The sequence below is a fragment of the Schistocerca cancellata genome, chromosome 2 (assembly GCF_023864275.1).
Source record: "Schistocerca cancellata isolate TAMUIC-IGC-003103 chromosome 2, iqSchCanc2.1, whole genome shotgun sequence".
Lineage (NCBI taxonomy): Eukaryota > Metazoa > Arthropoda > Insecta > Orthoptera > Acrididae > Schistocerca > Schistocerca cancellata.
In genome coordinates, this window is record NC_064627.1 from 849,675,398 (window position 1) to 849,697,894 (window position 22,497).

Consider the following 22,497-nt stretch of genomic DNA (forward strand, 5'->3'; position numbering starts at 1 on the left):
ATAAATTTATAGTCAACAGTACTTAAAACCTTTCAACACCCAGAATGAACAAACAAGATCAGAAACCAAAAATTAAAAATCAAACTTTGTTATTGTTGTTGTTGTTGTTGTTAAGATCTTCAGTCTAGAGACTGATTTGACACAGCTCTCCATGCATCAAACTTTACAATACAAAATTAATGACCCTATAAACAGAAAACAAAAGTTGATGATAATCTACACATTTCAGCCAATAGCCTACTGGCTATGGGAGCACTCTGGAAAAAAATTAAGGTCTGTTTATATGCCAGCATGGATCTACTTCCATTATTAGTAGCAGTAACTCAATTTACTTTTAGTACAACTATGTCTGCTGCCACCTATATATCTGACCAAATCAGTGGAATTTCCAAATAGTTTCCAAAGCAAAACACAATCTGAATATCATACGCTCCATGCTACTTGTATTTTCTAAATCAACTAACCCATTATAAAACATTAAAAGTAAAAAGTAGTACTGCATTAAGAATACTACTGCCTAACATTGCGTAATATTTAAGTAAACAAGCCTATGCTGTTCACGTAAACAGTGGCCCCAGGAGAGGATCATAATGATGGAGATGATGCAGGCAAAGGTGACAGTCGATTCTGATATGTCATGACTGCCACAAGCAGCAGTCTCAACAAATACACCAAGTCTCTTGACAACTTTTCCATGCCGGAAACAAGTTTCAAATACCCTGTTTATAGAATTCTATAGGCTGGATGCATAGCCAGCAACATATGAATCTTGCATCTGACCAGTTGTCGAAAACTTTAGTCAGTGAGGGGAACAAATGGAAATACAACGGTACAACATTGAGTGAACTGCGCAACTGTTGCACAAATGGAAGCTGCAACATGAAGTCAGTCAACAATCTGAACATTTCCTGTCTGAACACCAGCATGTTTCACGACTTCTGTGTGCTACGTGAGAGGCACTCAAAGAGTCAATAACAACCATCTGGCCATGGTGAATCACTTGCCTTTTGTTCATTACACAATGTCTTCTGATGCAATACGACTGTTGAGAACTTCATCTATAGGCAGCTATTTCTGGAGCCTACAGCATATTGTATACACCACCTCTCCATAAAGAAAAATAATGAGATGGGAAATACGAGGGCAGTTCAATAAGTAATGCAACACATTTTTTTTCTCGGCCACTTTTGGTTGAAAAAACCGGAAATTTCTTGTGGAATATTTTCAAACATTCCCGCTTCGTCTCGTATAGTTTCATTGACTTCCGACAGGTGGCAGCGCTGTACGGAGCTGTTAAAATGGCGTCTGTAACGGATGTGCGTTGCAAACAATAGGCATTGATCAAGTTTCTTTTGGAGGAAAACCAGGGCATCTCAGATATTCATAGGCGCTTGCAGAATGTCTACGGTGATCTGGCAGTGGACAAAAGCACGGTGAGTCGTTGGGCAAAGCGTGTGTCATCATCGCCGCAAGGTCAAGCAAGACTGTCTGATCTCCCACGTGCGGGCCGGCCGTGTACAGCTGTGACTCCTGCAATGGCGGAGCGTGCAAACACACTCGTTCGAGATGATCGACGGATCACCATCAAACAACTCAGTGCTCAACTTGACATCTCTGTTGGTAGTGCTGTCACAATTGTTCACCAGTTGGGATATTCAAAGGTTTGTTCCCGCTGGGTCCCTCGTTGTCTAACCGAACACCTTAAAGAGCAAAGGAGAACCATCTGTGCGGAATTGCTTGCTCGTCATGTGGCTGAGGGTGACAATTTCTTGTCAAAGATTGTTACAGGCGATGAAACATGGGTTCATCACTTCGAACCTGAAACAAAACGGCAATCAATGGAGTGGCGCCACACCCACTCCCCTACCAAGAAAAAGTTTAAAGCCATACCCTCAGCTGGTAAAGTCATGGTTACAGTCTTCTGGGACGCTGAAGGGGTTATTCTGTTCGATGTCCTTCCCCATGGTCAAACGATCGACTCTGAAGTGTATTGTGCTACTCTTCAGGAATTGAAGAAACGACTTCAGCGTGTTCGTAGGCACAAAAATCTGAACGAACTTCTCCTTCTTCATGACAACGCAAGACCTCACAGAAGTCTTCGCACCCGAGAGGAGCTCACAAAACTTCAGTGGACTGTTCTTCCTCATGCACCCTACAGCCCCGATCTCGCACCGTCGGATTTCCATACGTTTGGCCCAATGAAGGACGCAATCCGTGGGAGGCACTATGCGGATGATGAAGAAGTTATTGATGCAGTACGACATTGGCTCCGACATCGACCAGTGGAATGGTACCGTGCAGGCATACAGGCCCTCATTTCAAGGTGGCGTAAGGCCATAGCATTGAATGGAGATTACGTTGAAAAATAGTGTTGTGTAGCTAAAAGATTGGGGAATAACCTGGTGTATTTCAATGCTGAATAAAACAACCCCTGTTTCAGAAAAAAAATGTGTTGCATTACTTATTGAACTGTCCTCGTATGATGTGCGTCAGTTACTTTCTGTGATAAATGAATGAAAACAATTAATCACTAAATTCTGTTAATGAGTGGAACAGCTGACGTGATATGCCTATTTATAATGAATAATGCAGTCACTTTTAGTCATTTTGCTACGGAAGTCACCTTTCCTGTGTGGGGGTGTAATACAGGGAAATTATTTGTTTCCATACAAAATGCTCACAATAATTTCTGCACTGCCTCTTTTGAATGTGTTGACTTTTCATGCATGCTCAAGTAGGTTCATGTGAGTAGATGCTACAGGCTATTCCATTCAGCTGAATCCTACCTCATAGAGGGAGGTGTTCATGAGCTGTGCATAATGTGGTTGTGCATTATATTGAAAGAATAACTCATAACTGATATATCCATTTTAAGCCTGGACCGTAGGCTGGAGGATGCTTTCATCAGGACAGCAATGAATGATATGCAACATCCTTAAATGATAAGCTGACTGGCTGGCCACTGTTTCTGCTCAACCTTTGAAACTGCATGCCTGAGACACGAACTGGTACCTGATCCCATAAGCTCTCCTCCACGACGATTCTCAGGCAGCGAATAAATCCTCCCCCCCCCCCTCCCCCAATACCACTGACCCTGGTTCTATTCCAGTAGTCTCCTTTCCCACCCTTCTTGCACTAAAGTGCTGCGGACTTGTAAGGGATGCCTAGAGAACAACTTGCTCATGTGGAGTGGTTTGTGAACAGTGGACAGTCATTCACTAGGGTTGTTGAGTGTGGACGACCAGTATTAGGCATATCTTCAATGTGGTGCATCACATGATAACAGCTGAATGTTCATATCACGTAGCTGTGATGTGTGACAATCTGTAGGGAGAACTTATGTTTTCGAACCTTCTTGCTGTAAAGTGACAATACACACATGGTACAGATTACATTAGATTAGATGCATTTTTTGTTCCAATAGACACATTGGGAAGAGTTACTCCAGGATGTAAAACACGTCAGAAAACACAAATACGCAATAAATGTTTACAAAGACAAATGGATATGCTAATATACCTTCCACAGATCCCAAGTGAAATGGTACTCACTGGTGTGAAATAAGTCAAAAAATCTTAAGGTTGTTTTCATCTAAAAGGTAACAACAAACTTTTCACAAAACATGTAAATATTCAATACACTGAGGTGCAAGTGATAATTCTTAGGCTATTGTAGCCCTGTACCATTAAAAACAGAAAAATCATTTTATATTGTAAATGGATAGATAATAAATCTACTTTCCAAGCAGCAGCAGGGAAACACATACACAAAAGTGTTTAACTTTTATAAGCTTTCGGAGCCAGTGGCTCTTTCTTCTGGCAGAAGATTTGAAGGGGAAGGGAGCTGAATGAGAAGGACTGGAGATGTTTACGGAAAGGGGTACAGTTCAGAAAAGTCACCCATAATATCAGTTAGGGGAAGCTTACCAGACAGGATGAGAAAGAAAGACTTTATACTTACAAACTGTTACTTCACCTTAGAGGGGCAGACATACAAACAGATCAGGGGTACGGCCATGGGAATCAGGATGGCTCCTTCCTATGCCAACCTTTTCATGGGTTGCTTGGAGGAGCTTTCCTAGGATCCATAAGCCTTCAGCCCCAGATCTGGTTCAGAGACATTGATGACATCTTTGCCGTATGGACTCATGGTGAGGCTGACCTGTTAACATTCCTGGAACGTCTAAATACATTCACCCAATTAAATTTCACGTGGTCCTATTCTGAATCCCATGCCACTTTCCTTGATGTTCATATCATCCTCACCGAGGGCCAGCTACACACTTCCAACCACATCAAACTCACTAACAAACAACAGTACTTACATTTTGACAGTTGCCATCCTTTTCACATCAAATGTTCCCTCCCATACAGTCTTGACATTTGAGGCAAATGGATTTGTTCAGATGCAGACTCTTTACAGTAATACACCACCACTCTCACTTCAGCCTTCACTGGACATAATTATCCCAACAGCCTAGCTCAAAAGCATATTTCCTGGGCCATCATATCCAATCCTGGTACTGTTGATCCCTCCAAAAAACAACTTATGAACACATCACTTGTCACCTAGTATTATCCTGGTCTCAAACATATTAACCAGCAACTTCAACAAAGCCATGACTTCCTAAAATCATGCCCTGAAATGAGATCCATTCTGTATGAGATTTTGCCCAGCACACCTAGAACAGCTTTTCATCGCCCTCCCAATCTCCACAATATCCTTGTCAGACCCTATGATCCTTCTGCACCGATCTCCCTACCCTATGGTTCCTACACCTGTGACCATTCCTACTGCAAGTCTTGCCTTATGTACTTTCCTACCATCACCTATTCCAACGCTGTAACTGGCAGAACATATACTATCAAGGGGAGAGCCACCTGTGAAACAACACATGTCATATACCAGCTGATATGTAAACACTGTTTGGCCTTTTATGTTGGCATGACTAGCACCTAGTTATCAGCCAGGAGAGACAATATCCTGTTGCAGAGCATACTGTACAACATGACAGTCATGGTCTTGGTGCCTGTTTCACCACATGTACCATCTAGATTCTTCCCCCACACACCAGTTTCTCATTACTCCACAAGTGGGAACTAGCACTACAACATGTCCTTGGTTCTCACCACCACCTGGCCTTAGTTTATGTTAATTTCTTCTGTCTCAGCATTTATTCATAGTAACTACTCCTTTCTCCACTCCATTTTAGTTTTCTACATCTTTAATTTTCTGCATTTTCTATTTTTTACCATCCCTCCTCCCACCTCTTGTTACTTACAATGCACTTAGCTTTTCACTCTTATAAACTTGTGCACGATATTTCAGTAGTAATCTCTGTTGTGCATATTACCCTGTCTTCCATCTTTACACTCTCAGGTTTTCAAATCTTGTCTGGTGCAGTTACCAACAATTGGTCTTTCCTTCTCATCCCACCTGGTAAGTCACCCCTGACCCGGGCTTCTGGGTGACTTCTTTGAACTGTATCCCTTTCCCTAAACCTCTCCAGTCCTTTTCCTTCGCCCCTCTTCCTCCCCCTTAAACTCTTCTCCCAGAAGATGGAGCCACTGGCTCCAAAAGCTTGTATAACTTGAACCTTTTTGTGTGTGTTCCCCCCCTCCCACCACCTGGTGAATAGATTTTTTATATATCCATTTACATTATATTATCAAAACTGATTATTTTCATTGTCATAGAAAAATCATTTTACAACAATTATTTACAATGAGTGCATTACTGCACTAAATTTCAACAGAAGTCAGATTGTACATAATACTTGTATCAGTAAATATTATTAGTAACACATACACATCAGTTCATCCTAATAAGAAAGTCATCAGTGGAAATGACTCTTCAAGGCACACTGAAGGACTGAACAGTCTACACAAGCCATATTGCCTCATTCACTATAGGCGAGACAGTTGACTCTGCACTGAAAATTTAAGTTCATCCCCTCCGCCTCCCCCCCCCTTTTTTTTAACTGTTCAGATCTTCAAAATAAGATGCTTTACATCTTTTTCTGTGCACTTCTGTGGCACCTTTAGTATCCAGATGTATTTCCGTAGTTACTAGTGACCAGCATGCTTCCTCGTCATGTCAACTCTTATGGCTGATCACTGCTGATAGACTGTCACCTCAACAAAAAAGGGTCATGGCTAATCACATAAAGTCTGGCTGGCCCCTCCTACCAACACAAGAAATACAAAAATTTACAGCTGGCCACCAAACAATGGACCAGACATATCATGGCCAAATAGACAAAAGGCAAAGAACACATCAAATTTTACAATTCTTATGTATTATTGTAACACACATTTATTTAAAATAGGAATTTAAAAACCCCGCTTCCTCTCTGTAAGTTTAGAAACAATTTTTAAGCACATACATTAGTCTGTAAAACTTTTTGTAGGCTATTCTCTAGTCATCATTTAATCTGTCAATGTCAAGAATATTGTCTTCATAAGAATTCTAAGTATCAAAAGCTTTCCAAACCAAAAAAGTTTAATTCTGAGAGCTCTGTTCAGCTATGTATATTTTAAACCAAGATGCCCATTTGAAATTAACTTTGTTTCTTGCTTTTCTTTCAGACCATGTAGGGTTTGTTATTCAATTTGTCTGTTTGCTTGAAACACATTTAGCTGAAAACTCTCAGACATACAGTTTTTGAATATGAGGCTGATAAGGGAGGCCTATATGAGGGACACCCAATATGCATACTCTTGACATTCAGAACACACTGTGCTCCCATCCATTTCCCAGTGCAACACTACAGATTACTAATTCTAAATGTTTACGTAATTCTTTTGTGGCATTCTCCTTATGCTGATGTGTTAGAGGAAGAGACAGCCTATTCATTGATCACTGTCTTTCAAACTTGTGCTTTTTGAAGAATGTGGGTACATAACAAAATAATATTTCTTCAAAGTAGAATGAAGCATTCCCCTCTTGATTAACATCATATATGAATACTTAAATAAGTATAATTAATAGTGAAGTATATAAATAGCTGTTTCTGAGCAACGAATTTTGCACTACCAATGAGACTCATCGTCATCATCATCAGGAATGATGGTGGAAGTTTGTAAGTCATCGCTTGTGTTTTGTAGATCTCAGCATGAAGAAGAAAAAACAAAGGATTGAGGCATGGAACAGAGAAGCAACTGTTTGTATGTTACACTATCAATTAAATCCCAATACTTACAAGGCTAAGAAACAACAATTGTTACTTCCTCAATGGAACCAGCCCTGCACAAGCAGATTTAAGAAACCTATTAGATAAACTACAATGTGATGGCATTTTTGTATCTACAGGGTTGTCTTAAGCAATGCTCAGTTATGAAACAGGTACATGTAGTTTCAGACACCAAACAATCTACATGTGAACATTCTGTCAATTATTATTTTATGGGCTAAAATGTAACTTTCTGGACCTATAACATAAATTCTCAGAGATAAACAACATTTCAAACAGTGTCACTATTTAGAGTGCATCACCCGAAGCCTTCAGATTATGTACACCACATTCAAAGTAAATGTGTAAAATTAATAGGTATTTCAATTTTGGTGCTAATCACGTGTGCAACTAATTTGACTATATATTTTGCCACGAGCAAAATTTAGTGTAACTGTAATGTTGGTTCGCATCAAATAAAATCTATTCTGTTGTAGCTAGGCACGAATTTATCTTGAGTGGCCCTTGAACAAACAATTATCACTGCCTTTTTTACAATTTAATTTAAATGTGATATCCACCAAATGCAAGCTGTCATCTGCGAACAAAGTAATATTCTATAAATGCTATAATTAACTGTGAATTTAGAGTTTTGCTTTCGAGTGTGGTGATATTAAAATGGGTATTAGAGCGACCGTATTCGGGAATATAAAGTACATAATTATTGACTATAAAGTGTGCTGACAGCCTGTTTCACTAGGGCGATGATCTCGCAAACGGCTGACAAATTACTTTAAAACTCTCGACGTATGACCATATTTTCGAACTTATCGCAATTTTATACTGCACGGATTATAAAACTCTGTTTTGTTTCATTTACAACTAGGGCACCTGCCACAACAAAAGAAAGCATACATTACAGAACCTTACCGCAACTGGTAGCAATGAATGGATTTTCTTCTGATAATTGTGTTTTTCATCAAATATATCAACTTTAAGGCCATCTGCTTTACCACAAAGTCGGCACAAATTCGGATCAATTTCCGGTTCCAAAACCATCATTTCTTCTCTTATTTCACTCCATGAAAACTTAGACGCCCGTCTACCGCGGGTGTTTGGTGAATACCACAGACAAACTTTATTGGCGCGTACCTTCCTTCTTATACGACTTCTACACTTTCTCTATACATTATTAGCGAGAAAATTTAGTAGGTCGTAACCAATTTACAGACAATAATGTACTTTATTTTAGCTTGTTTTGAGCTATTCAAAATCTTGTGGTTCTTCGTACCGAATAGGGAAATGTTGGCAGAATGTTAAGCATCATTATATTGTATTCCTAATGTAAATATATTTTCACGGTGTCTTTTAACCAATGGTCAAAGAACTGACCAAGAAATAAACCATATCAACAATGCACTCGTATTTTAAGGGGCCAGCACACGTTCAGTATTTATTGACAATACTATACTGAAGCGACCTCGCACCATCAATAACATTGACAAAAATTGTCAATTGACGACGCGGTTTTACAAGGCCACGATGTATCTTAAAGAGTTCACACTTTTCCCGACTAGTCCTGCACCGTATCGGCTCAACAAGTTATTAATTTTGAAACGAGATAAAACAGGGAATCAAGATACGTAAATGAGAGACGCAATCGCAGTCAACGAGAGATTACGAGTATATTTGATATTTCTGGCGACGTTCTGGTCATTCGAATGCTCGAAGTCTTGTTCTGTAATATCAGGAAACACAATTACTATAATTCTATTATATCTGTGAAACAATTATACCCGACTAGCAAAAATATTTTCTAACAACAGGCGTAAAACATTTTTTTTTTACGTTTTGTAATAATTTGGTGAAATTGAAGTGTATTTCGCACACCTCATACCAGTAATTGCAGATATATGATGTACTTTCGAAGCGGAAGCGTTTTTCCAAACTGCTGTGTAATTCTGTCCTAATGTAAGCAGTGTCATAGAGACCCCTCCGTTCACCATCCGAATGTGGTATGTGCTATGATTTGCCTCTCATAGGTCTGTTAAAATTGTTTTATGTTAAAAGACCACTTGAAAAATTGAATCTGATGTATGATACGAACAAAGGCGAACTGAAAAGAAAAGGCGCTCACTAAAACGCCTCGTGATTGATACACGAAGCTGTCAACATCACAATGGAGAATATTGTCAAACCGTCAATACTTGACCTCACACGTTCAGTATGTATTGACAGTACAGAGAATATTTTGAATGCCATCAATACTGCTTGTTCATATTTCTAGTACTGACAGTACATCAATATGCGCCCTTTAGACGTTCAATATGTTCACGCTTTGACATTATTATTAAACAGTGAGCTCAATACTAAACCGGAGAGACATTACTACGCGAAGCAAAGCCGTGACGCGTGACGTCAGTCACCATGATAACTCTTTCAAGTCTGGTGGTACAATTTGTGTACCACACTATGTTACACTGCAGTTGAAGAGAGACGGGACCCCTCCACCCCCGCACCAACGTGGTGCCCAAACCAAAAGTTCTACTGTCACCTCCGTCAACATGTTAGTTATCTAGTAAGTGGATCACAGGATGCTGGGCCGCAGTTGGATGGTGGTACATTATTTGTACCACCATTCTGGATGCGTATAACAACACACCTTGTGACACATTACTTTAACTACTATCAGGGCACGTTCTGTGTAGTTGTTAGATGTATGCATCAGTTGGCAGTAGTAATTTAGTTCTTACAACAGCCCTAGTACTTTGTGTATCTACGTCAGTCGCGCTCAAGAACACTGTGAAGGCATTGTTTGTGCAACATTGTTTTTTGCTAGCTGCTAAGGGAAGTTACCAACAAAATTTCGTTTGTAATATGTAAGTACATTTGTTTATTACAATTTTTTGTGTTGTTCAGACTAATTCTATGAAAAATTATTAAAATGTAGTTAATTATTCTTCGGTTCAAAATATGTACCGCCATACCATAACACTCGGCCGACCGGTGAACTGTGCTATGTAATGCACTCCTTTCCGGGCGGGAAGATGTACAGGTCCCCTGAACGAATCCACCCGGCGGATTAGTGTCGAGGTCCGGTGTGCTGGGCAGTCTGTGGATGGTTTTTAAGGCGGTTTTCCATCTGCCTCAGCGAATGCGTACTGGTTCCCCTTATTCCGCCTCAGTTACACTATGTCAGTGATTGCTAAGCAAACGCTTTCTCCATGTATGCTTACACCATAATTACTCTACCGCGCAAACATTTCGTCTCGTATGAGACGTTTCCAGGGGGGAGGGGTCCACTGGGCACCGAACTGCACAATAACCCTGGGTTTGGTGTAGGGCGGTGGTGGGATGAGTGGATTGCTGTAGCCTGTTGTGTGGTTGTGAAACACTGAGGGCTTTGGGAGGAACAAGGCCTCTCCATCGTTTCTAGGTCCCCAGTTTCATACAATACAATACAATACCATAACACTCAGTCTACTTCAAGCATGGGCAGATCTTAATCTTTACTTTTCAGTGATAATGAGGGGCCACAGAAAACTGAGTGAGTCTCAAATTTTGAAAGCCCTTGATACTGCGGAAAATGATGACAGCAGTGACCACATCCAAAAATATTCTGTTTGATTCTGATACGTCAATTGATTCGGAGGATGAGTGCCTAACTACCGTTTTAGTGATTAGGCCACCAAACACTGAGCTAAGCTAAACTGTCACAGCGCATCAGACTCCATCTGAGACTGCTGATGATCAATCGGAGACCGAACATTAGTGGAGCAAAACTGAACGCCCTACTGATGCCCCTGCATTTACTTCCCAGTGTGGTCCCAGTGATTTTATTGTGGAATTAGGTACACCATTACCATCTTGGTTATTTGGCATTCTGCTTTCATATGATATTATGGAGTTAATTTTATATCAGATGAACTTGTATGCTCTACAGTCATCTCTGACTACTGGTAAACCTTATGTACCAGCATCCAAGGAAGAATTAAAAACTTTCTTATGGATAAATATTTTGATGAGCATAAAACAGAGGTTACTGGAGTTCAGGTACTGACCTACATGATAGTTTGTGAGTCTGCTAATGTTAAGGAGATGTTTCAAGTGGTTTCTCACCAACTTGCATTTGAATGACAACAGTAAAACGCAACAACAAGTACACACCAACTATGATAAACTTCATAAGTAGCGTCCTTTTCTAGAGAATGTTGCACATATCTTTAAGAAAGCACTAAATCCAAATGATTTGCATGGCAGTGAACCAATTCATGATTAAATTTAAAGGCAGATCTTCTACAAAACAGTAATTGCCAAAGAAGCCTATCAAGAGAGGCTACAAGGTGTGGGTACTAGTGAGCAAATCCGGCTATGCCTGGGAACTTAAAATTTACACTGGAAAGACAGATAATACTGTAGAAAAGAAATTAGGAGAAAGAGTTGTGAAAGCCCTCACTGAAAATATTAAATTTAGGATCGCAGGGTTTATTTTGATAATTACTTCAATAGCCCAGATCTCCTTCGAGATTTGATAGAGTACAATATCCATGCTTGTGATACGGTGAATGCAAGTAGAAAGTCCTTACCCATGATGAAATGTGACAAGAAATGAAAAGAGGTGACTATGATTGGGCTACTAGCAATACAGGCCTGAGTATGATGAAGTGGAAAGATAAGAGATCCATCCATCTGCTTTCAACTTCGATGATCCAATTCGAACAACAGAGGTTACTAGAAAGGAAAAAGATGGAAATGAAACAAAATTTTCGTGCCGCATTGTTTTCTCCAATTACAGTGCCAACAAGAATTGTGTCAATAAATTTGACCAGCTGACGGGAGTATATGAAACTGTTGGTGAAAGAGCAGAAAACGGTGGCACAGAATATTTTGGTACTTCATTGATACCACTGTTGGTGAAAGAGCAGAAAACGGTGGCACAGAATATTTTGGTACTTCATTGATACCACCGTGGTGAATGCTTTCATCATCCATAAAGAAATGAAGTTCCCTAAGATGACTATGAAGGATTTCAGAAGAAAAATCGCCAGGGCCTTAGTGGCTTCTGCCTTGGTAGCTTCAAGAGGAAAAAAGCGAACTCGGAGCAGTATTATCCAGTTCAACAAGAAGAAACCCATTGTCCCGAAATCTGTGCATCTTGAAAGTTCATCTCATAAGCCAGAAAGATGTATAAGGAGGCGATGTGCAGCATGTAGTCCCAAGAAACAACATATTCACACCAACTGAATGTGTAGTATGTGTAAGGTTCCTCTACGTTGAGGGAAAAGGAAATCTTGCTTCCAAGACTACCATGCATCTTAATGCATGGTGGTACAAAAAATGAACTACCTCCCTTGTGACCAGCAATGATTACAAAAAAATTAAATTTTTATGTAGAATGGTAATAATTATGATCATTCTATTATAAGTATGTTGCTTATACGATTTTTGACAATAAAAGTAAGTCATGTACTTCAAGAGCTGTCTTTTTGGTCAAATTCTGTATACCTGAAAGAGTTAAAGAGGTGCAAGGTGCCAAATTGTTCTGCTATACAGAAAAAAATACCATTACTATGTACACTATATGATGCTGTGTGTGATTAAATATTGTTCACTGTTAGCTCATGCCTTGTATCTTCTAACCCTTCATTGCAAGATCAATTTCGCAATTATTCTGCTGTGTTTACACACGTAATTTTGGTACTGCCGCTAAGGCTGCTGACAAAATTATGCTTCTCAAAAAGCTTGACTCTGCCCAACAGATTTTTTTATTATCACTTGTCGTATTTTATTTCCTTAATGACGAAAAAGTATAGCGATATAAATGACGAAAAGATTAGATTAGATTGAGTTTTGTTCCAAAGTTCCAAAAAAATGAGATGATTCTCGTGGGTGTGGAACATGTCAGAAAGTATAACATAAAAAATATAACAAATTTGAATATAATACTTACTACTCTGATCATTTGTCAGGAGATGGTCAAAATAGGTAAATACAATACAATAAACTGGGTCAGCAAATATTTACATAATTAATACACTGTCAGAATGAAATATTGTTATGCACTTTTAATAAATTTATCATACACAAAATACTTAAAATTGACTGTTGTGAATAAGTTCTATCAAAAACTGAAATCTAACGGAAATTTTTACTTAAGCTGGATTAACAATCTCTGTTAAGATATTCATATATAAAGTAGAAGGAGTTACCTATCAAAAGGTCATTCAAATTCTGTTGAAACCGTATCTGAAACCAAGTTATTAATGGTTCCTGGCAATTTATTGAAAATGTGTTTTCCTGAATATTGGAAACCATTTTGTAAATGTTAAGTGTTTTTATCCTAATATTAATACTATGTATTGAGCTATTGGTTGAAAATAGAGAGTTATTGCTTGCAACAAATTTCATCAAGGAATAAATCTACTGGTTGGAACAGAAAATTCGTTCAATAAGATTCTACAAGATGTTCTTGAATTTACATCACAAATGATTCTTACTACACGCTTTAGCATGCTAAAAACGTTTGCTCAGTTTGATGAATTACCAGAGAAAATGATTCTGTATGACATAATTATATTTATGTCCCCTACTACTGCAAAGATAGACTTGTATAGGCGCTTAAGCAATTCTATGGTATGCCCTTCCTAGCTCAATTTATTATCAAGTTGTAGTCCCAGAAATTAAACACTGTCAACTTATTCAATCTGCTTGTCTTCATATGTTATACACATGCTGGAAGGAAATCTCTTACGGGTTCTGAACTGCATATATGTGTCTTTTCAAAGTTTAATAACGGTGAATTAACTTTAAACCGTTTATTAATTTCAGTGAAAATTTGATTAGCAGCTATTTCTAAATCTGTACTCGACTTGCTACTTATTGTAATGTTTGTATCATATGTAAACAAAATAAAGTTAGCATTTGGCAATGTAACAGACGAGAGGTCGTTAATGAACGCAAGAGAAAGCATTGGACCCAAGATGGAACCTTGAAGAACACCATATTCCCAAGCAGATGAAGACTGCCGCTTACTGCACAGGTATTTCACAATGATACTCTTTGCGGTAAGTTCCTATGGGACCAAACTGCTGAGATCACCGATCTCTAGGTTTACACTCTCTGTAATCGAACTTAAACTAACTTATGCTAAGGACAATACAAACACACCCTTGCCCAAGGAAAGACTCGATCCTCCGATGGGCTGGGGGGGGGGGGGGGGGGAGCCGCCCGAACCAAGGCAAGGTGCCTTTGTTTTCTGTTACTTAGATGAGATTCAAACCATTTCGCAGCACTGGCAGTAACACCATAATATTCTAAGTTACTTAAGAGAATGGTGTGGTTTGCACTGTCAAAGGCTTTTGACAGGTCACAGAAAATGCCAGTAGTACATTTTCACTGTAAGTGTATATAGCTTTCTCTATATCAGAACCTTTAAGAAATCCAAACTGTGACTTGGACGATATATTATTTGCAGTCAGATGCTTAAAGAGATGCTTGAACACAATATTTTCAAATATTTTTGAGAAAGCCAGCAAAAGTGAAATTGGTCAATAGTTTGATGATATTTCTTTATCCCCTTCTTGTAAAGAGGCCGAACTTCTGGAAATATTCCACTGATAAGAGATTGATTGCATAAATAACTTAAGTGGGAACTCAACTCACATGAATACTCTTTGATTAACTTCATCGATATGTTATCATATCCTCTAGAATACTTAGATATTATGATGGATGCTACTTCTCTGGGAGACATGTGTTCATTTTCATTTTACTAAAGTTAGTTTTAAAGATTGGTCTCAGATACTTCATTGCACTGTTCACCAAACCTGATAACGCCAAGCTGTCAGTAACAGTAATGAAGTACTTGTTTAAGAGATTTTCAACACTACGTTCACTTGTTACCAAAGTCTCATTTATTTTTAGAGTTATCTGTTCTTCTTCGTTTTTGGCCCCACCTGTCTCTCTCTTTACTATATGCCATACAGTTTTTATTTTGTGGCCGGATGTAATTATCTTCTTATCATAATAAAGTTGCTTTGATTTCTGGATTACTTGATTTAATATTTTGCAGTATTCTTTATAATGCATTACAATGCTAACATCAGAGCTGTTCCTAGATAGTAGATACAGTCTCCTTTTTTGTCCCACATGATATCTTTATTCCTTGAGTAATCTATGGTTTATTTTTTGAGTTATGTGTGATTTGAGTTATCTTTAGGGGAAAATAATTTTCAAAAGTGGAGGGAACTTTATTAATGAACGCTTTGTATTTTCCATTTGAACCAGAAGTATTGTAAATATCCATCCAGTTCATGTCTTTGAGCAATTTCCTGAATTACTCAATTTTTGACTTATTTATTACCCTCCTGTAATCAGATTTAGTAGATTTTTTTATACTGACAAATTTCAACATTTAACGCAAGATGCTGCATGTCATGAGCAGATAGCCCATTTACTATTGGTTTTGTGACAAAACGTTTTTCCTAGATTTTTTTACAAAGATATGAGCAATAGCAGTCTCAAAGCATTTACATATCCTAGCAACAAAGTTCACAGTAAACTAAATTGAATGATAGTGTTACTGATTGTGATAATTGTTCATTGACAGAGATTTTCAATAAAACCACATTAAAATCACAAGCAACCACTATTTCCTTGTTTTTGTTTTTACTGTGAAATAGGACAACAGGGCTTCCAGATTTTTTTATGAAGAGGTTAAAATTTTCTGAAGGTGATCTGTATATACCTACTATTATAAAGGACTTATCATGAAACACTACTACTGTTGCACAAGCTTCTAAGTGCTGCTCTGAGCAAAATTTATTAACACTTTACCATCTACACATCTCTTAGAAATTTATTCCAGGACATGGACAAAAAAAAAATTCCTGGATTATTCCCAGATATCCTATTTAAAAAATATACTTTTTCCAATGCGAAAATACACTTTTTCCATGCTAAGTGACAGTATGTTTTCCATACACCTTTCCCTCAGAACTGTAAAACTTATCAATCCTTGGACTTGTACCACTATTGAAATAAGCCCTTCATATGCCTCCGTGTTTATGTGTGTTTTGCATTCAGTATGTACAGGAAAAATGTTTTATGGTTGTATTGCGACAATGTATATTCTTATTCTTCATTTGCTTGATGACCAAAATATACACATAGACATACTAATAACTAAATCATTTCTTTGAGGTGCAGCCCATTTTTTCATTTGGTACCTATAACACCCATCGTAAATCTCTACTTCTGCGCCATGTCCATGCACTGGTCACTGCAATATAAAAAAGTTATAACGAACTTAAAAACTAATTGCGTTTTGTAGCTCATAGGCCACTCATATACTCGGTCATCACATTTGCTCACAGATGTTTTACCATAATTCATTCTTATTTAATTCATATATATATTCACTTGCATTTTAATTCCTCTTATTCTTTTACCATGTTAAGAAAGTTATTGCTACATTTTCTACGGTATCTTATCCTTTTGTTAGCTAACATGTACTGTATGTTTCCTCATAATGATTTCTTTTACTATTACTTATAACTTATATATTTTAGTGTTGACATAACTTTGCATATTGATATAACATTATATTCTTTCATTCCCTGATAGTAGAATATGGTTGTTCCATGTTAATATTTGTTCTGAAACTGGGTTTGTCGTTTGTGTAGCTTCGTGTTCCTAGCTCATTGCACTGCGAGTTAGCCTATTGCGCTTGCACTAGGTCAATGTCTCTTCTCTAGTACTGACATAAACAAGCATTGTTGAGTGTGCACAGCTGATTCGTATGCACCTCCTGTTTGCATTTCACTTCACATGAAGCTGTGTTTTTATACTTCCCTCTTGTCGAATTTCTGTTTTTGCTTTGTAGAGGACAAGGGGTTATTTTTAGGAAATACAGTGCGAAGTTGTGATTTAGTGTGTTTCAGTGTGCGATGCGCCAGCCTCACGGCAAACGGCGGACGAAGGCTGGCCAGCGCGTTATGCAGGTGACACAGTTTTGCAACGAGCATTGGTATGTGTGTACGTGTGCGGCAGCCATCAGAGCGCAGCATTAGCAGAATTACTCAGGCGCGGGCTGTGTGTGTGTGGCACGGTTGCATTAGCCAACTCATCGAGAACCTTCTAATAAACACGCCGCCGCGTAACCGGCGGATTCAGCAGCGGTCTGCACTATTTAAGGGCATCAGAGGTGGGCCTCGGTATTCGGTTCGACCGACTGGGCGTTCGGTCGCTGTCACGTCATCGTCATCAGTGACGCTGTCTCCGAGGACCGGTCGGCGGGGGCGTTGCCCGCTGCTGCATCGCCGACTCCCGGAGTCGTCACGAGCCGCCGCGTCTGCGAGCTGGGCCGCGCCTGGTGCTGCTAACCTCCTGCGCAGCCGCTGATCGAGCGCGGCGTCGCGTTCCCTGGACTGCATGCATCAGCTCGTCTCCACCACGACATGAGCGGTGGGGCTGAGCTACCGGAAAATGTATTGGGAGAACCAACAATAAAAAGGAAGATTGCTAAAAACAGCCACCTTCTTCTACCCAGCCACGCCTTACAACCCTGACCACGTCACCCACTCCAGTCATCCCATTACAGCTTATAAAACTAGAAAATTGCTTGAGTCTATACACATTTCATTAAATTTTTATAAAACTATAACATTTACTTATACGACTATTTTATACATGTCTCTACAGGATGGAAAACTCCAAAACGACAAGGAAAACTCTCAATAATGTAACAAAGGGTAAATGCGGCACAGAATGTCAGAGCGCGATCCAGAGGGATCTGTAGAAGTTCACTACAAAAATCTCAAAAACAGCAGGGGGTGCTGGAACCAGATCGCAAATGTGAAAATTCAAAATAACATCGCTCTCGCCTGGTAAAGTAGCCGGATGGAAGAACACAAGAAGAAACACTCTGAAAGGATGAAAAGTTTTCGTGAAGCAAAGAAAAAAAAAACTACCAGAAATGAAATTGTGAATTCAAGTTCAATCACTCTCCAAAAATAAAATGGGGGTAATCGTTATAGTCCGCAGCTCGTGGTCGTGCGGTAGCGTTCTCGCTTCCCACGCCCGGGTTCGATTCCCAGCGGGGTCAGGGATTTTCTCTGCATCGTGATGACTGGGTGTTGTGTGATGTCCTTAGGTTAGTTAGGTTTAAGTAGTTCTAAGTTCTAGGCGACTGGTGACCATAGATGTTAAGTACCATAGTGCTCAGAGCCATTTGAACCATAATCATTATAATAATAATGAAAACCATGACATTACTTACACATACTTTTTTCTCTGACAACAAAACTGCTGTGATAAAGTGTCACTACTCGTGAAAAGCCTTTAAATCTTTGTGTGGATGGGGACTTTTGTCTTATCCAGTTCTTTCATATACTAATCTGTAAGTTCCAGGATAAGGTATTTTTGTAATAATATACAGTCCTGAGTACAGTAATTGCCAATTTTTGTTGAACTTACCGATCTTTGTCGATTTGGGATGTGTTCTCAATAAGACTCATTGCCCTTCAAAAAGATGTATAACTCGTTTTAACTTTTTGTTGTATATTCTCTTTCTGTATTCTGCTCTATTCTCCAGCGCAATTACTGTTTGTTTGATTTTATCCTGTAAAGTTAGCTCTGTAGTAGGTAATTTTGGTATGGGTGATTCCCATTCGTCATTTTGCTTTGTGTTAAACATCAGTTCATTACGAGTGAAACCTGTGGAAGAGTGGGGTAGATTGTTTACTATTTGCATAAATGGAGTAACGTATTCAATCCATCATGAATGTTTATTAATGTCCTTATAAATCTATTGAATTCTTTAAACACTCTTTCCAAGGGACTTGCTTCTGGGTGGAAAAAACTCCCCAAGATGTGTTTAATGCCCTGTGTGTTCATGAATTGTTTCCATTTTCTTCCCACAAAATAGGCTGCATTGTCTGTTAATATGACTTTGGGTTTCCCTACTATTCGTAATCTTCGCCTTATGATGCTACTGGCTGTAGTGGTTTTGATAGCATAAAGTTTGATGTATTTTGTGAAAATATCATAAAGAGCTATTATGTATTTGACACTTCTTTTTGCTCTAGGATATGGCCCTGCGATATCCAGAGAAACTATTTCCAGTGTAGCTTTCGTTTAGTATGGGGTGTAGTTCTGTAAACTTAAACATATTGGATGGTTTTGTTCCTTGGCAAATAGCATACTTTCTTAATATTTGTGAAACACATCTTCATAAATAAGGAAAGTAACAAAGTTTGGAAATCTTGTCTCTACATTTTGTTACTCCATAGTGTCCCCAATCTTTGTGTGTATGTTTGATAAATTCGTCGATATATTCCTCTGGAAGGCATACACACCAATGGTTACAACTTTCGTGCTCCCGGTGAGATAAAACGCCTTTGTATAACTGATACCATTTACTTACCTTGTGGTTTGCATTTCGATTAATATTTTGTATTACCTTTTTCCACCTATTGTCTCGGTGTTGTATCATTCCCATCTGCATACAAAATCTTTTGTAGTCTTATTTTTGTGTACTAATTTGCATCAATAATGTTCGGATTTCTGAATCGTAATCAGACAGTTCACTGAACTCGTCTAGTCCCTGCAGCAACCTGGAAAATGCATCTGCGATAATATATTGACTGCCCTTTATGTATATTATTTCAAAATTAAATTCCTGAAGGTACAAACACCATCTCGCTAGTGTTTGGTGTAACAACTTACGTGTTAACAGAAAAGATAATGATTGGTGATCACAATAGATTTTAGTGTTTTTACCCCAAAGAAAATACTCGATATTCTTAAACGCCCAAATCACTGCAAAACTTTCCAGTTCTGATACGGAATATGATCATTCTGCCTCTGATAAAGTTCTGCTGGCAAAGCTGATGACTTTGGGTACTGTTTTTCCTTCTTCCTCTTGCATCTGGAACAAACATGTCCCTAGTCCCTGAGAAGAGACGTCCGTGCTTAAACAGATGTCCTTAGACATGCCAGGATGACTCAAAATGTTTGTTAATATTAACGCATTTTTAATTTTGGTAAAGTCCTCCTGGCATCTCTCATCCCATAACCAAGGCTTATTCTTTCTTAACAGGTTAAGTAGGGCATCGCTATTCATAAGCTGCTGTGGTATACATTTTCGGAAAAAGGAAGTTAGTCCTAGATATGCTTTCAATTGTTTTTTGTTTCTTGAGGTGGACAATTACGTATGGCATCTAGTTTCTTTGGGTCTGATAATATACCCTGTTCAGATATGATATGTCCTAAAAATTTTACTTGCTCTTTGCCAAAGTTCTTTTGGTTTGCTGTTACTTTGTACTCTGTAAATCTCTGAAATACCTTTTCCATTATACTGATGTGTTCTGCTCAAGTTGATGTGGCTATTAACATATCGTCAACATAAACGGTAACCTTACTGAGCAATTCAGGTCCTAAGACCCTGTCCAAAGCTGATTTAAATACGCCTGTGCTAATGTTAAAGTCAAAAGGTATAACTTGAAATTCATAACTCCGGCCATTGCAGACAAATGCTGTGTATTTTCTGCTCTCCTCATGTAACTTTATTTCCTAGTAGGATTTTTTAAGGCCGAGGTTGCTGAAATATTTGGTGTTATGAAATTTTAACAATTGTTCATCTAAATTACCTGGTTTTGTTCTTACTGGTACTAGAATTTTGTTTATGCCTCTAGCATCTAAAACTAGTCGTACTGATCCATCAGATTTGCTATCTGCCAGAAATGGGCTGCAATATGGTGAGAATGATGGCTGTATGATCCCCCATTTGCACATTCTATTGATTTCCTGCTTAACTGCTTCACGTTTTGTCCACAGTATACAGTAAGACATAACACAAAATGTTTCGTGGGGGTAGACATTAAGTTTATCTTCATAATCTTTGATTACTCTTGGATTCTTCTTAAAAACATTTGCATATTTAAATAGTAAGTCAGGAAGCTCATGTCGTTGTGTAGCATCTAGAATATTTTATTCATTCAATTTGTTTCTACCAATTCCTGGTTAAGTTCAGCATCGGCCTCATGTTCGTTATCACACTTGTTCAACAAATACAGCGTGGGATATGAATACTGAACAGTGACATGGGGTTCTGGGTTTACTTTGTCATACCTCTCCAATGTGGTAATCAGGCTGATAGAAAATCTTTGGTCCTTCACAAAGAAATGGCACTTACCATTACCTATGTCTATTTGAGTTTTAAAGGTTCTAAATGTGTCCATACCCATCAAGCAGTTGACCATAAGTTTGTCTACTATTAAAAAATGACACTGCACAGAAAATTGTTCAATGTGCACGGTGATAAGCTTGGTGTTTTACTAACTTGACTTTGCCACCGATAGAGGTTTGTACTTTGGAGTTTTGTACTGGCCGAACAGAAAATTTATTCTGTCTTTTTAATTCAGTGAAAAATGCTTCAGACATTAAATTAGTTATGGACCGTGTATCAAGTATTAACTGTGTGTCTATAACAAAAATTTTCACTCTGATTATTGCTTGCACTTGATCTTCCAGTGCATTTTTCGCCGATTTTAGTTCACGTTGGTATAGAACGTCCTTTATGTCTCCTTGTTCATCGAATCAAACGAAACATGTTTGAAAATTTGATTTGCCCCCATCTCTTACAAGGTCTATTGGATGGGGCTCAACTACGATCGATTCAGGTTTTTCTACGGTGTAGTCTGATCTACTTCGGTACATGGGACAACTTCTGTCAATTGCACCAACGTATCCTTGCAGTTGCCGTGTCTGGCTTTTTGTATTGACCATTCTGATAGGTTGGTGTGGTGTTTGGCTGTCTTATGCCGTATTTGTTACTGATTTCTCTCCATATATTAAGTCGATTGAATCTAAAATGGATAGAAATTATTCTGTGTCGTGCTCAGGTATAGTATTTAATTTTTCACGAATGTGTGATGGCAAACGATCTTTTAAAATTTTTAAAACATCAATATGAGAAATAGGAGTTGTCCAATAACGTGTTTTATTGAGATACTTCTCAAAATACCCTCGCAAGCCCAATTCTTTTGTATGTCTTTTCTGACCAGTATTTGTCAAGAAATGCCCGTTCAAATTGTAAATACGTGGCACAACGCTCAGCTACCTCGATCGCCCACAAATGTACATCGCCTTGCATGTACCCAACAACAAATCTGATCTTTTGCGCTTCCGCCCAATTTCTAGAAAACACATGTCGAAAAGCATTAATAAATACAACAGGATTCATCTTTTTACCTTCGCTCATGAATGTTGGAAACTGACAGTGTCTTAATAGGCCTTCATCAGCAAATATACTAGACAAGCTGTCT

The 22,497-nt window shown here is 38.6% G+C and overlaps 1 protein-coding gene across 2 annotated transcripts in view; it reads right to left on the reverse strand.

Annotated features, from left to right (window-relative positions):
* Positions 1 to 8,615, reverse strand: part of LOC126162772 (uncharacterized) — a 96,937-nt gene extending 88,322 nt beyond the window's left edge. Inside the window, exon 1 of one of the 2 annotated variants that reach the window (XM_049919474.1) lies at positions 8,463 to 8,615. In XM_049919474.1, coding sequence (XP_049775431.1) covers positions 8,463 to 8,498 — 36 coding nt within the window. In that variant the 5' untranslated portion in view covers positions 8,499 to 8,615. Of the gene's footprint in view, positions 1 to 8,101 lie in introns of both variants that reach the window. The other variant, XM_049919473.1, reaches the window with a different exon arrangement.
* Positions 8,616 to 22,497: the final 13,882 nt, after the last annotated feature.